Below are 15,982 nucleotides of genomic sequence, written 5' to 3'. Positions count from 1 at the left end.
CTCCCCTCCCCTCCTCTTTTCTCTTCTCTTTAGATACCTCTCTTGCCAAGCTGTTCCAAAACACACCATCATATTCTTAGCTTTCAGCTGAGATTATATGTGTGCATAGCACTTGGCTTCAAACAATTCTTTGTAAGTATGGGTTCATGAGTAGGTAGGCATATCATATCTAGAAGACAGTTTCACAGAAGTCTTACTTGATCTTGTGTAAGAAAGAAGGTGAAGAATGAGACATGGTGACAGGGGCAACAAGGACTAAAACCCATTGTAAAACATATGAAATTGTCAAAAATAAAATGAGTAGGTTATGACATTTTCCTGTCATGCAGCACAGACCCAGAAGTGACATTTCTTAGATGCTGACATTCTGATGATTGTGCTTAAGATTTATTCCTATTAAGTGTCTAGGTATAAATGTCGTGTGTGTGCTTTCTTGAAAGCTTCCCACAAGCCGTGGGTACACTCTACCAGTGAGCTATGTCTCTATCCCTGGGTCTCATTTAAAAGATTATTTCACCCATTAAAGTGAAAACAAATTGCAAAATAGAAAAAATTAAAGCAGTTAATCGAAGTAAGCACTTTATGAACGATTGGTTGTCTTTTTATCTCTCTAATCTCCCAGTGTATCTTTTCTGTTCTTATTCCCTTTTTGAATTTCGTATGAATGTAGTTAAAACATTTACCAAGGAGTTACAAAGGAACTAGAGAAGATCAATAACATAGTGTGCTCTCTTTCCCAAGGAAAGAAAAGTACATGGATTAAATAGATGATCTGAGATAAGTAGTAAGTACCATTCACAGGAAAACCAAATGCTGTTGTAGAGAAAGTTCATTGTACATACACATGGTAAAACTTTAAGTGGCCAGTGAAACACAGTTTTGAAAAAAGTGTTTCTAAAGATGAAGTATAGATCTAAAATTACTCTCTGGTGGTGGCATAAATGAGCATTAAAAAGACAAGTGTCTCTCTTTCTTTAGCATTGTAGAGGCCCCACGTGATGTTTTTGAGGATGCCTTTCCTGGCACTCAGAAATTTCAAAACATGTCTAAATTGAATTACTATCAGAGGAATATGATTGGAGTACTTGCTGACAGTGGCAAGCTTTTAGCATGTGAGTTTAGATTGTAAGCTTTGCTGAAGAGCAATATGTATTCTATGTTACCACATTTTTGTCTGAAATTATAAAATAGCATTGCCCAAATGAAATACAATGTAAGAATCAAATGCAAATTAAAATGTTTAGTAAAAAGTTACCGGTGATATTAATAAATTTTATTTAGCCTGGTATTTCCAAAACATCATTTTAGTATTTTATTAATTATTCTTTTAAGAATGCTTTTTAGAGCATTATAACTTACACCTCACTTTGGACAGGCTGCATTTCAAATGTTCAGCAGTTACAAATAGGATACTGTCTACTTTATAATCTTGAAGAACTGGTCTGAGTTTCAGGTCTCTCGTGTTTAGTCATGCACTGTGGATAACAGGTGAGCATTTGTGATAGGACTATGGTAGATCAAAACAATGTTGTGTGAAGAAGTTCAGAGTGTTGTCAAAGGAAACGTTTTATTTGTAGTGAAAGAGGGCCAAGAAAGCCATATTTGAGCAGCAGTCTCTGGAGTAGTCTGAGATCCTGAAAGCCAATGAGAGCATTGTGTCCACATGAGTCAGGCTTGCTTCACCATGGCCAGGCCAGGCCAGGCAGAGTTTTGCTGAGGCAAGTTAATTGCATTTGTTGGTTTTGAAATGCCCTAAAGGAATAAAACAGCAGCTTCTGCTATGCTTGCTTTGGGACTGTTTTAAATAAAAGCACTTTTGTTATCTTTAATTTTTGAATTATCATAATTATTTAACTCTAAGTTCTGTAAGATCCTTTGTCCTTTTTTTGCGATTCTTATGCATAAATTACTTTACTTCTTTATATTGACAAGAGTGTCTTAACTGTAAATAGACTGGGCTTTTCATAACAAGCTTTCACTCAAAGGAATGTCTTTTTTTATTAGATATTTTCTTTATTTAATTTCAAATATTATCCCCTTTCCTAGTTTCCCTTCTGAAAATCCCCTATCCCCTCCCCATCCCTGCTCCCCAACCTATCCACTTCCATTCCTCATCCTGCCATCCCCCTGTACTGGGGCATAGAACCTTCACAGGACCTCTCCTCCCATTGATGACTGACTAGGCCATCCTCTGTTACATATACAGCTAGAGCCAAAATTTCCACCATGTGTTTTCTTTGATTGGTGGTATAGTTCCAAGGAGCTCTGGGGGTACTGGATAGTTCATCATATTGATGTTCCTCCTGTGGGGCTTCAAACCCCTTTAGCTCTCAAAGGAATATCTTAAAATTTCATGTAACTACATTTTTACTATCAGACAATATATGATTTTGTGCTTTTAATTTAAACTTTTAGGGACAATTTGAATTATTCCTATAAACATTTTGTAATTTGATGTCACAGACATTTTTAGCTAGAATTTCTGTTTCTGTCTTTAGTCATCAAGAGTTCATATAACTAGAGCTGTCTTGGAGCAGTTTTTATCATTTGCAAAATACCTCGATGGCTTATCTCATGGAGCACCATTGCTGAAGCAGCTTTGTGACCACATTTTGTTCAATCCTGCCATCTGGATACACACACCTGCAAAGGTCTGTATTTCAGGTTCACTCATTTAATTTTAGGTTAAAATAAAAGTTAATGATACAGTGTGTAGTTATTAGATTTAATGTATCCAGTAGAAAACATTCAGCATTTTTTTTTCTTCTAGTCACTATAAGGCAGTATGTAAATATAATAAATAAAACTACAGTTAAACATTAAGCCTGCCGTAGGACTAAGTTTTGATATTATTAGGTATGATTCATACCTTGTCAACAAAAAGAATCCGGTATATTATTGAAAGACCAGGAAAAGACAACAGAACACTGTGACCATTTAAACGGTCAAATTACTGTCAGTTTGAACTTAGATGTTTTATCATGACATAAATATTTTGAAATAAGCATATGTTTACGCCACATTATTTTTCTATAAGTTTGCATAATGCGGTATACCAGATATTTGATTTATTCCTATCAATCTATATGGGGATATATTGATTTGGGGTTGTCCTTTTACAGCTTTAAATTCCTTATATAGCTGAGTGAGTAGTGTTCCTGATTTCACTGTAGCTCATCTCACTGTTTATGGCATGAATCCACAGCTAATGATTGTTCCCTCTTCTAATCAATGTACTTGTCATATTCGCATGGTCACAATCTAATGGAAACTCTGTATGGTGGCAGCAGGTGAAGCGAGTGGAGTCTTGCACTTGGGCACATGTGCATATTGCCTCTGAGCAGCTAGCTGCAGCTCTTCCTCTGGAGAAGCATGTGCTTAGGGGGCTGCTGTCAGATCCTTCCCAGAGGAGCTGGCCTAGACACCAGCCACTACCACATCATTGTATTTCTCATAAGATTAGCCCAAATTAACTTAAAAAGATTTATTTATAATTGACAGTGCTATTTTATCCTTAGATATAGAACCTTCTTTCCTAATTGGGTCATGTGCATTATCTTTATTGAAATCAGTTTTATTGGGATGTTTGTGTTTATTACTTTTCAAAATATAAATGTTTATTACGGAACATTATTTTAAACCACAAAAATAAATTATAATAGTTTGTCCTTTGCTGATTTGTATTTGAATTAAAATGGCATTTATATTTAATAAATACTCTAAACTTGCTTTAATTATGTATTAGGTTCAACTTTCCCTATATACCTACTTGTCTGCTGAGTTTATTGGAACTGCTACCATCTATACCACCATACGCAGAGTTGGGACAGTATTGCAGCTAATGCACACATTAAAATATTACTACTGGGTTATTAACCCTGCTGACAGCAGCGGCATTACACCTAAAGGACTGGGTAAGCACCTCTACCACCTCATTTCTGTGTTTAGATCCTGGGTACAGTGCACACATGTGCTAAGTTATTCCTTTAGCTCTTTGATTTCTTGTGAGGTACAATATCATTTTACAAGTTGCATATGATTTTTTTAAATTTTGGGACAATGAGATCTCTTTTTAAAGGGAAAATATAACTGTATTAAGCCAATACTACTGTGAAGATTATAAAAATAATTCCCATCATACACTGCTGGTGAAACTACACTCGTAGGACATTTCTGGAAAAAATTAAAGTTTATTTATTTATTTATTTATTTATTTATTTATTTATGTGAGTACACTGTAGCTATCTTTAAACACACAGGAAGAAGGCATCAGATCCATTTACAGATGGTTGCGAGACACCATGTGGTTGCTGGGAATTGAACTCAGGACCTCTGGAAGAACAGTCAGTGTTCTTAACCAATGAGCTATCTCTCCAGTCCCTAAAATATTTTTAATTGGACCTTTCTTGCCAATTCTAAAAAAATCACCGACAACCAGTAGATCACCTGATGGCTGAATTGCTGACTCAGAAACTTTGTCATTTTTCCCTGTCTCTTTGTGTGAAACACTCAAGTTATGTACATTATTCTTTGTATCAGTTGAAAATAACGTATAGAAAACATGTTTTCTTACCAATGCTTCTCTGTATATTTCCCCAAAGGTAAAAGTTAACTGTTTTGTATGCATTTTTTTCAGGGTTAACACCGGTGTTTCTGTTTGTTTGTTTGTTTTGTTTTGTTTTAGACAGGAATATCACATTAATCATGCTAATCTCTCAATAAACAATGTTCAGCTGCCTGTGTCTACTGGTAATTATGAATGCTTGTACAGGGTCTAAATTCCTGTTCAGACTGTGTCCATATCCTATTCTGCAGCAATGCTTCACCTACTTATTTCAAGATGGATCTAGATAGAATGTATCTCCCTCTGTCTGCAGCAATGCTTCACCTACTTATTTCAAGATGGATCTAGATAGAATGTATCTCCCTCTGTCAGGTGCCCAGAGTGATGCTTCCCAACATAATATCACCCTGATATCAGAGATATTGTGGTTTTCTTATTTTCAGTTTTTATATCAGTGTGGGCTCATGAGCTCCTCTTTTATTCAGTGTATTATCAGCTGGTAGCTTTCCCTTAAAGGGCCCTGTAGTAACTTTAGTTTTCTCTTTCTTTAGCTTTCCCTAAAATTTGTTCCACACAAGTGAATTCTGATATATTGGAATCTTAAAGCAGCTCTCTCTCCTAAATCTAAAGATTTCTGGAAGTAATGTGGAATTGCCCAAAACCTGAAATTCAGTTTTATTCTTATGTTTGAAATCATAAAACATCAGCATCAACAATTACGGTTTTTAAAAACACTTAATTTACAGAATTTAAATGTAATTGCATTAAACTTTTTTAATGGTATGGCTTATTTTCTTTCTAGATGGTCCCCGGCCATCACAAAAAGAAATCATATCACTTCGGGCTTTTATGCTGCTTTTTCTGAAACAGCTCATATTAAAGGTAAAATAACTTTATTTTGCAATTGCAGTATATTGAGTGAAAAGGTACTGTTGCCAGAATTTAAAAATCATTCTCATTAAATTACTAAGAATGGCTTTTCATGTTGCTCTACAAAATATAAATGTACTGGGATTTTTTGCACTTAAATTTTGGTAACATTTGTTTTAAGATGGCTCATGTGCTAAATGAGATGTCCCAGATAAAACAAGGAACATGCGAAAAAGAGTAGAGCAGAAATACCTAATTAAATGGAATGTGTTCCATTTTATCTAAGGTTGAAGTGTTCTGTCATGGAGGGTTTGTGAAACTAAGGTGGTTTACAGGGAATATGCAGGCAAAGTTGTACAAATACTACACAAATGTGATCCCACAACTCCTTAAATTCCCATTGTTTTAGGGAAGCAATACATAACAAGTCCATAGTAACATGAAATCATCATAATATTCTAACTACTTTTGTTGGGACAAGCAAGGTCTTATTTATTTTCTAGCTGGCCTTGAGCTAACAGAGGTCTGTCTACCTACCTCTGCATCCTGAGGTCTGAGTCTAAAGGCTCGTGCTAGCACCCCTAACCCTAAGTTTTTTCAGTTAACATTTCTAAATAGTTACTTTTTAGACTTGAAATAAAATAGTATTTAAGTTATCAACCAGGGGAAATTTCAATGAACACTTTGCTTTTACGTTTCTGTTTACTTTTATGATTTTGATACCTTTCTTCAAAGTCTCAATTTCTGATTTTCTTTAACTAATGAACTATTTTTACATAGGATCGAGGTGTGAAAGAAGATGAACTTCAGAGTATATTAAATTATTTACTTACAATGCATGAGGTATAACATATTTTTTATCTTTCATTTAAATTATTTTATTAAAAGATTTTGAGCAAATTTTATCTAAATATTTGTATTTCTTATTACGCAGGATGAAAATATTCATGATGTCTTACAGTTGTTAGTGGCTCTAATGTCAGAACACCCAGCCTCAATGATACCAGCATTTGATCAAAGAAATGGAATAAGGTATGACCCTAAGTGCAGTGGTATTAGTGTGCACCCTAGACTATTCTATATATGTAAGAAGGGAACAAAGGAAAAGTGGCGAGCTCTCATATTCTTGAGGAGCTAGAGAACTGCATGCAAATACTCTGAAGGATGAAGCTAAATGATTGTAATTTCTCCAGTGCAGACCTTGCATAGGAGGAAAAACAGATTTATTTTTTTATGTAGGAGGACAATAAAGAATTGGGTGCATTTCACAAATTGAAGATGTAAGAGAACTATAGAGAGAGGCAGACACTGAGACACACAGAGACCCACCAGATTCAGTGATCCATATCTTGGTTATTATATATGTATTAAAGATTTATAGTTAACAATATGAATGAGAAAGGAAAAATCTAAGGTAGTAAGATCGTCAGAAATGATCTTATTTGCTGCTGTTAGATATGATGCACTGAGGCAGGGGTGGTGCTGTAGCCATGAGAATTACATATTCGAAAGGTAGTTTAGAACCAAAGACCAAAATTAAAATAATTTGAAAAGTTACTGTAGTTGTGGCAATTGTGAATTGTTGATAGGGGAAGCATAGTTTCTTTATTAGAATGCTCATGACCTTAAACATATAATTTAACTCTTAAGAAATTTCTTTCAAAATTTTTTGCTCTCTCAGCAGAATGAACAAAAAATAGAATAAATTTCATTTAATTATTATTTTGTTTTACTTGTGGCACTGGGGCTCATAGCCCCAGCATTACACATGGGAGGCAAAGCTTACCACTGTGGTACACTCAACAACTAATTTTACTGTTGTTGTTGTTGTTGTTATTGTTGTTGTTTTTTGTTTTTTGTTTTTTGTTTTTTTGAGACAGGGTTTCTCTGTATAGCCCTGGCTGTCCTGGAACTCACTTTGTAGACCAGGCTGTCCTGGAACTCAGAAATCTGCCTGCCTCTGCCTCCCAAGTGTTGGGACTAAAGGCGTGCATGTGCCACCACGCCTGGCTTTACTGTTGTTTTAATTGCACATCAGAAACTCTGGTGATAATGCATCCCTGAACTGTGAGGCTAGTAATATGATATATTTGTGTCTGTAAGGCAGGAAACAAGTGTTTCTCATGACTACGGTAAACTTGAAGAGCTAAGTTAGGATTGTTAATACTTACATCCCATAATAGCTTTCAGCAATGGGTTTTTATGTGATTTTTTTCCTTCTGATGTATTATCTCTGTCTTGTAACCTTGTCTTATTCTAATATTAACAATAATCTCTAAATTTTTAGAACAGAGAAATAACAAGGTAGGTGTCCACCTGTGTTTCACTTAGCAATCACAAATGGGATAAAGTCAACATGTTCAAGTGTAAAATGTCCTAAGAGAAGTGGAGATATGGTCTAAGTATGTATCCAGGAATTTTGTTCAATGCGCTGGAAAGTAAGACTTGTATTTGTAAAGTACTTTTTCATTTGTAATATTAGTTAGGTGCTCATAAGATCATTTGTCTTTTTAGGGTGATCTACAAATTATTGGCTTCTAAAAGTGAAAGTATCTGGGTCCAAGCGCTGAAAGTTCTGGGATATTTTTTGAAGCATTTAGGCCATAAGTAAGTTGATGTTTTCATAATGAATTACAGATATAACTATTGAAATTTTTATGAGATTTGCATTTCATTTTTAGCATATGAAAAATTTACAGTGTACTATGGAAAATGTAGAAATGATAAATGTGTCTTTCTAAAGTAATATTTCAATAATAGATTATAGAGCAAGATCACAATTGAGTAATATAGTTAATTTCTTCAGTCTAGTGTAGATACCTTTTGTATTTTAAGAATATAGTGAAATATATTTGTTAAAATGAAGTACACATCTACATGAGTTAATTGAAAGAGAGAACAATTAGTTCTCCAGGAAACACAGCCTGTTCACTGACACAATAGTTTAAAGTATTTCTTTTCTAAAAGTGATCCCCGTTGATATTTTGTGATTGTGTATCCTACACCAACACATTTCCCCAAATTTGTTTTCCATAAGTAGCAGCTGCTGACCATGTTGTCCAGAACGTATTTATTCTTTTGTAAGATGGTATTCTGTGCATGTGAACATGACTGGTACTGTCCTAACTGTTGGTGCCTGGTCCTTCCCCAAATCCTAGTGCTGTCCATTTTGCCTAAGTAAAGAAGTGACCCTGGCTATATGTTGTCTAAAGCGCAACTGTAGACCAAAAGCAAAAAGGATGCTGGCACAAACTTTGTGAGTGCGCATGAAGTTGTTTCTGTGAGTAAATCTTGGGGAAATTGATAAGAACAGAGTTCAGGCAAATCAGAATAAGTGGAAATACTAATTACTGCTGAAAAACAGTGGATACATTTAACAGAAAGGAATAAGAAGAAAACAAGTATAAGTTAGTAGGAAGACCAAAATGTTCATCCTTTTCATGACCTAATAATACAGAATGAGATAAGTTGGTGAATTGAGGAAGGAAGACTGAGAGAAGCAGGAGTGTGGAGCAAGTACAGAGTTTAAAAGGATTTTCTTCTTTTTTTTTTAATTTTTAATATTTTTATTACATATTTTCCTCAATTACATTTCCAATGCTATCCCAAAAGTCCCCCATAGAGCCCCCCACTTCCCTACCCACCCATTCCCATTCTTTTGGCCCTGGCATTCCCCTATATTGGGGCATATAAAGTTTGCAAGTCCAATGGGCCTCTCTTTCCATTGATGGCCGACTAGGTCATCTTTCGATACATATGCAGAAGCCAGCATATGAAGTATTAGAAATATGCCCTAAAAATTGGATTTTGAAAGAGAGAAGTTAAATTTATAACTGTGAAGTGCTGATTAAAAATGGAGCCTTATTTACCATTCTGAATTTAGAAAGGTAAGTAGTTTTATGAAATTAGAAAGCTTTCAAAAAATGAGTATCTGTGCGGATAAAACCAAGAATAATGTACACACACACAGAGAGGAACTCTTAAAAGTGAAATGTAATGTAAAATGAGATGTATATAACAACAGACATCACTTGTAAAAATAAATATAAAGCATTTTAAATTCACCCTTCTTAGAAAAAAGTTACTGTTAATTGCAGAATTAAAACTTGGTTGTGTTTTTAAATATAAAGTTTAGATGACTGAGACAAATAGAGATCAAAAGAATACACAGGGAAGACTATGTTAATGCAAAAAATAGTAAGATCCATGACCTTTAGTTTTGACCTAGTAATATGCAAGCCAAAAGAGCAGTAGTTGTGTATGGATGAAGTATATTTTATAATGTTGAAGGTTAAGCAGATAACATGGAATTGCTAATAAAATAGAATCTAGAAGCACTGGTACTTTAAGGCTTTCAGATAGACTGATTGATGTATTTCCATCTGCCAGAGTTAAAACGAAAAGTGTCTGAGTAAGCTGGCCATGATACACCTTCAGATACCCATGAAGACTCTGAGATTGTTAGTGCTGTAGTAGATATCAATGAAAAGTTCTAAAATACTGATCTATACTGACATTTTTCTTACGGACATGAAATAGCTTGAAGTGAGAATAAAACCCACAAATCAGATAGTAATGCTATCTAAATATTTAACAGCAATGGCTCATCAGTCACGGGCACTGCTGCTCTCCTGAGGACCCAGTTCCTTTCCAGCACTCACACACTGGCTCACCACCATATGTAACTGCAGTTCCAGAGGTTCCAGTGCTTGCTTCTGGCCTCATGAACACTAGTTTTGCATGATGCTCAAACATAAATGTAGGCAAAACACCTACATACATAAAATAAATGGTTAGATTAATATACATAGCTGTCAATGCACAAAACAGAGCTTCAGGAAAGAATAGTGATACTTTAGAACTTAGAACTTTAGACTTTAGACCAAAACAAAACAATCTCATAGTGAATTTAATGACTACAGAAAGAGGGAACTAGTAATTAATAATTCCAAAACAGCAAAGATTATGAAGGCTGATTTTTAAGTAACAAACAATACAAATTATAATTTAAATTTCTAGAAAATGGAAAAATGCAAATATATATGAAAAGATTTTCCCTCCAATAACTAATACTTGTGGAAAACACCATGTTGCCACCTGTGCCTGGCATCCTGTAGGGTAATTGCTGGCATCTGTGTAGCACTCATAAACACAGCAGGATGATTTATGCTGGGCATCATGGTTTAGGGTAGGCCATATCTTGGACTTTAAAACTGTAAAGGTATTAAGAAAGTCTTGGATTAAACAAACTATGTCTGAGACAAAAAACAAAATTAAATCAGATTAATCAGCAGCAGTAACTGAGATTGAGAAACTTGCAAGATACTTGAAGAGAGAGCCTTATAAATATCCTCTGGCTGAAGAGCCTATCACAAAATCTGAAGATAATCAAACCATGTGAAAATAAAACCAGAACAAAAGTTGACAATTGAATTTTTTTTGTTTTTTGTTTTTGTTTTTTTGTTTTTTGTTTTGTTTTGTTGTTTTTGGTTTTGAGGCAGGGTTTCTCTGTGTAGCCCTGGCTGTCCTGGAAATCACTCTGTAGAACAGGCTGGCCTGGAACTCAGAAATCTGCCTGCCTCTGCATCCCAAGTCTTGGGATTAAAGGTGTGTGGCACCACTGCCCAGCTTGACAATTGAATTCTTATGGATTCCTATTGTAGGGGAAAGTCTCCAGCCATGTTCTAAGTTTTTGTAGTTCTTAAGAAGAAAACAAGTAACCTAGACTTCAGCCTGGTATTTCCGTACTCAGATGTCTACTTGAGCAGAGGAAGAACGTTCTTCTGCTTACCACTCATTGCCTTGAGTGTTCTCATACTGTTAGTTATGGCTAAGTAATGAAAGCAATCCAAAGTCCATCAGCTGGAGAGTAAATAAATGTGAGTTCACACACAAGCTACTTTGTGATATGACATAATGGGCCCCCTAAATACGATCCTCAGAAAAATACATATGCAAAAAGCTACATAATTTAGGGTTCACCTTTAGTGCAATGTCTACATGAAGATTTATGGTTGCTTGGGAGTAGCAGTGGGAATGATAATTGAGTGTAAATGGAACCAATGGAATGCACCAATGGTGAACATGCTTTAAGACTGGGTTGTAGGGCTAGTCATAAGACACTGTCGAGTTGTGGAGAGCACTCATTTCGTTAGATACTTGCAAAGTGAATTTTATACTATGTGTATTATGACAGCAGAGCTAGTAAAACATTTGAAAAGAAAGTTTTAAAACTCTTAGAAATTATAGTTTAATATTCAAATCTAAACCGCAGCCAAGTAAATAAATTTGGTGATTGAAATAAAGGTGCTTTATACGATACCATATTTCTTAAAAGAAGACTCAGAATGAAGGATAAAGATATATTTTATATATGTAAATTATGAATTCATAAATATAAATTTGTGATTGTGCAGTTGTGAAGACAAATATCCAAGGAAAAGTCATTGCAGAGGAAACCAGATTTAATAATACACTGGAGGAATGTAAAAAGTTCCTTTATTACTTATCAGTGTGACCACCTTAAAAGCTTGACTTAATAAGATGTTGGCAAGATTGTGCATCATTGGAAATTTTAAAGTTATTAAGGAAATAACATACTGGTATACTGATGTTGGGAGACAACAATTCTTAAAAATGACTTACGCTGTAAGTCTATGCTCTTCTTAATGAAGGAGACTATTACTTAGGCATACATATGTGCATACAACATTGCTGCTAATAAATACCAGATAGAATATAAGCAGGAGAAAAGATAATAAAATTAATATATATTCATGCACTGACATGAAACTCAGTCACTTACTGGTTTTTAGGAGAATAATTTAATGACTTTAAATTACCTTTGAAATCTTAATATAATTTACAAAGTTGTAAATGGAGACAGAATACAAAACTATTTATTTAAGAACTGAAAAATTTAGAAACAAAATTATAAATCTAGAAATATATGCCCCTCTAATAGAATTATGAACACAGCCATGGAAATCAGAAACACCATTTTCTGATTGCCTACTGCTACCCAATTCCTTCTTTTAAAAAACAACAACAACAACTTAGACTGGGGAGGTGACTCAGGCAGTAATGTACCTGTTCCACAAGCTTGAGGACTTGGGGTCAGACTTCTAGCACCCGACTAAAAACATGTGTGTAACTCCAGTGTTGTAGGAGAGGGACAGAGACATGACTATGTCCTGAAGGTTCTGTTGTCTTGGGAAGTAGTGATGTTGGGCAGGGACCAAATGTTCACATACAAGAGCCTACAAGGGACATGTCACATTCGTACCAAAACATCAGGGAAACCCATCGATCAGTTGGAGAACATAGAGCAGTGTTATTTTAATCTGTGGGCCCTTGCAGACATAAGCGCTGAAGAGATGCAGGATTCTTCTCTGTGACTTCAATATCAAGTCCATGGGCTCACTTTATGGTTTCTTTTTCTTTTTCTTTTCCTTTTCCTTTTCCTTTTCCTTTTTCACCATCTTTTCGATTGTTTTTATGTTAAGATTTGTTACAGACCATATTACAGACTTGGAATTATGTATTCTGTGTGTTAGGGTTGAAAATCTAAAATCCTTTTAGGCAATTACTAGAATCTGGAAATAACAACTCCCAGTCATTACATATGGTTATGTAACTTGAATGTGTCTCTTATTTTAATTGAATGGAGAATTTCCTTGAGAACTGTTTAAATGAAGTTGTAGGATATTAGCAGATAGCTGTGTTATAAACTGTTGCTTCTTTTTGTAGATATTGATAAAGCTATTAATTGTATGATTCTGCATCTGTTTGTGTGGTTTTTTTTTTTTTTTTTTTTTTAGCGCAGAGTCATGTGGTCATAGACTCCACTGTATCTGATAGTGTTTATCTCCATTCCAGGCGAAAGGTTGAAATTATGCATACCCATAGTCTCTTCACTCTTCTTGGAGAAAGGTTGATGCTGCATACAAACACTGTGACTGTCACTACATACAACACACTTTATGAGGTAAAGTAACAACAACAACAACCTGACAGAAATTCTTAGTGTATGTGCTGGAAACCTCCCTTTTACATGATGGGCATCACCTCCTACACCAGTTAGTATCCCTGTCACTACAGATAAGGATGAATACTGAGCTGGTTAGCTTCTGTCAGCATGACACAAACCTAGACATATCTGGGGAAAGAGACTCTTACTGAGAAAACACGCCTGAGATTGGGCTGTGGGAGCATTCTTCATTGATGTTTGATATGGAAGTTTCTAGGCCACTGTGGGCAGTGCCACCCCCTGGCCAGATAGTTCTGTGTAATGACAATTTGGGAATTTTAGTATCTTAAAAAAACACAGAAATTTTATAAGACTGTGTTATTTAACCCCAGGTGGAGGATATGGGGCTATTTCAGACTGTCCACAGCCGCCGACTGATTTCCCTGGAGCAGGGCATGGTACTGGCAATGGCAGATAGTTTGTGTGATTATGTAAGTTTAGAATTCTGGAGACTTTCAGGGGGTGTGTAAATGCTAGGCTCCTGAGTAGCATGGGAGGCTGTTGGTTGGCGGGCTGTTGGTTGGTGGGCTGTTGGTTGGTAGGCTGTTGGTTGTTGCTTGCCAGGGTTTGTTAAGTAACCATGCACAAAGAAGAAAAAAAGAAGAAATTCGATATCCTGACAATGAAGATCAAACTTAACCCAAGGAACTTGACACTCCTAATCAGCAGGAAGAAGTCTAATTGTTGGGGGCCGGCCAGCAGCCCACAACATGAACGGTTCCACTGAGATGGCAGCTCTGAGCTGGAAAGAGAGGAAGCTCGACGGGGAGGAAGAAGAAACGAGGCCAAGACAAGTTCATCCTGTTCAAAGCCCAATTTTACTAGTACCGACATCCAGTTCTAAAGGAAGGGGGAGGGAACCCGATTTCCCGCCAAACAATCTCGGGATCAAGTAACAGGGTGGGCACGTGTGTGGCTCCAAGCGGCAAGGTCCAGCAGTAGGCGTGGCAGAACGAATGAGCAGGAAACTCCACCCCTGAGCCAGCAGGTTCCAGGCTGGGGGTGGGGAGGCTACATCTAATGATAAAATCGCCCCCTTTCCTTTCTATCCTTTTTCTCTTCTATCTAGAGTTAGGAGGTTGAAAGGGTGGAAGAAAAGGGGTGGAGAAGGGTGGAAAAAAGAAGAACCCACAGAGTAGCCAAAGTCTGGTTAAAGTACTAGGTTGTGTAAAACCAAAGCAAGCCAGTACACAGCTTTCCTCCATGGCCTTCGCTTCAATTCCTGTGTTGAGTTCTTCCCCTGCCTTCCCTCAAAGGTGGAGGGCTACCTGAGAGTTGTAAGATGAAATATACACTTTCTTCCCCAAATTGCTTTTGGTCATGATTTTTGTTATACAATAGAAACCCTAACTAAAACAAATTTATAGTTTATATTTTCCTTCTTTTGGAAACACTTCTACCTGTAATTGTTTTGAAATGTCCTATGCTGGTCTAAGAACTTTTATGAGTATTGGTTTTCTTGTGTGCGTCCATAGTCTTCACACAGACAGTATTCACATATATTGTGAATATTAGCTTTACCCCCACATCCTATTTGTTTTTCCTCTTCTACTATGCAATAATTACCCACCTTAAGTTAGAGGTGACACTGAGATGAAGTGTAAGAACCATTTGTAAAAGTGATGTCTTGAATTGTGTTAAAAAATCTCATCATTTCCACTAAAAAAAAAAAAACAAAAACAAAAAACAAACCCTTCTCAGCCCTTGTAACAAAGTGTCTGAGTCACAATTCTATTGGGAAGAGACACCATGACCAAGGCAACTCTTTAAAAATAAGCTTTTAATTGTCGGCTTGTCTAGAGTTTCAGAGGATTACTCCATTATCATCCTGGTCAGGAGCTTGGCTGCATGCTGGCAGGTGCCAGAGGAGTAGCTGAGAATCTTGTAGGCAGAGAGGGTGACACTGCCTGGTGGCTTTTGAAGCTTCTCAGTGTCCTCCCCTAGTGACATACCTTATTTAACAAGGACACATCTATCCTAACCAGGCCACACCTCCCAGTCTTTGCAAACAGTTTACCAGCTGGGCACTAAGCATGCAAATATATTAGCTTATGGGAACAATTCAAATTGCCACACAAAGTAATCTGCATATATACTGCCTTACAAAAGCAGTAAAGTGTCAAGACAATTTCTGTATATTATTCTTAAACTTTTTTTTTTTTTTTTTTTTTTTTTTTTAGACAGAGTTTTTCTGTGTAGCCCTGGCTGTCCTGGAACTCACTCTGTAGACCAGGCTGGCCTCTATCTCAGAAATCCGCCTGCCTCTGCCTCCCAAGTGCTGGGATTAAAGGTGTGGGCCACCACGCCCAGCTCTGTATATTATTCTTTTTTTTTTTTTTACAAAAATTATGTTATTTATTGTATTCAATTTTCATACATTTGTACAATATAGTTTAATCATATCAAAGAACTGCTTTGCCTCCAACTTCTCACAGACATTACTCATGTCTCCCTTCTAATTTTATGCCCTCTTCTCTCTATTTATTTATTTTTAAATTTTTTTCTTTTTTTTTTTTTTA

The 15,982-nt window shown here is 36.0% G+C and overlaps 1 protein-coding gene across 10 annotated transcripts in view; it reads left to right on the top strand.

Annotated features, from left to right (window-relative positions):
* Nbea (neurobeachin) overlaps positions 1 to 15,982 on the top strand; it is a 543,806-nt gene that overhangs the window by 148,333 nt on the left and 379,491 nt on the right. For all 10 annotated transcript variants that reach the window (XM_029475176.1, XM_029475174.1, XM_029475170.1 and 7 more), the window contains exons 12-18: positions 2,499 to 2,651; positions 3,746 to 3,914; positions 5,367 to 5,446; positions 6,215 to 6,277; positions 6,369 to 6,466; positions 7,949 to 8,041; positions 13,313 to 13,421. In XM_029475176.1, the coding sequence (XP_029331036.1) occupies positions 2,499 to 2,651; positions 3,746 to 3,914; positions 5,367 to 5,446; positions 6,215 to 6,277; positions 6,369 to 6,466; positions 7,949 to 8,041; positions 13,313 to 13,421 (765 nt within the window). The remainder of the gene's footprint in view (positions 1 to 2,498; positions 2,652 to 3,745; positions 3,915 to 5,366; positions 5,447 to 6,214; positions 6,278 to 6,368; positions 6,467 to 7,948; positions 8,042 to 13,312; positions 13,422 to 15,982) is intronic.

The sequence above is a fragment of the Mus caroli genome, chromosome 3, assembly GCF_900094665.2.
Source record: "Mus caroli chromosome 3, CAROLI_EIJ_v1.1, whole genome shotgun sequence".
NCBI classification, from domain to species: domain Eukaryota; kingdom Metazoa; phylum Chordata; class Mammalia; order Rodentia; family Muridae; genus Mus; species Mus caroli.
This window is presented reverse-complemented; position numbering and strand designations above follow the sequence as displayed.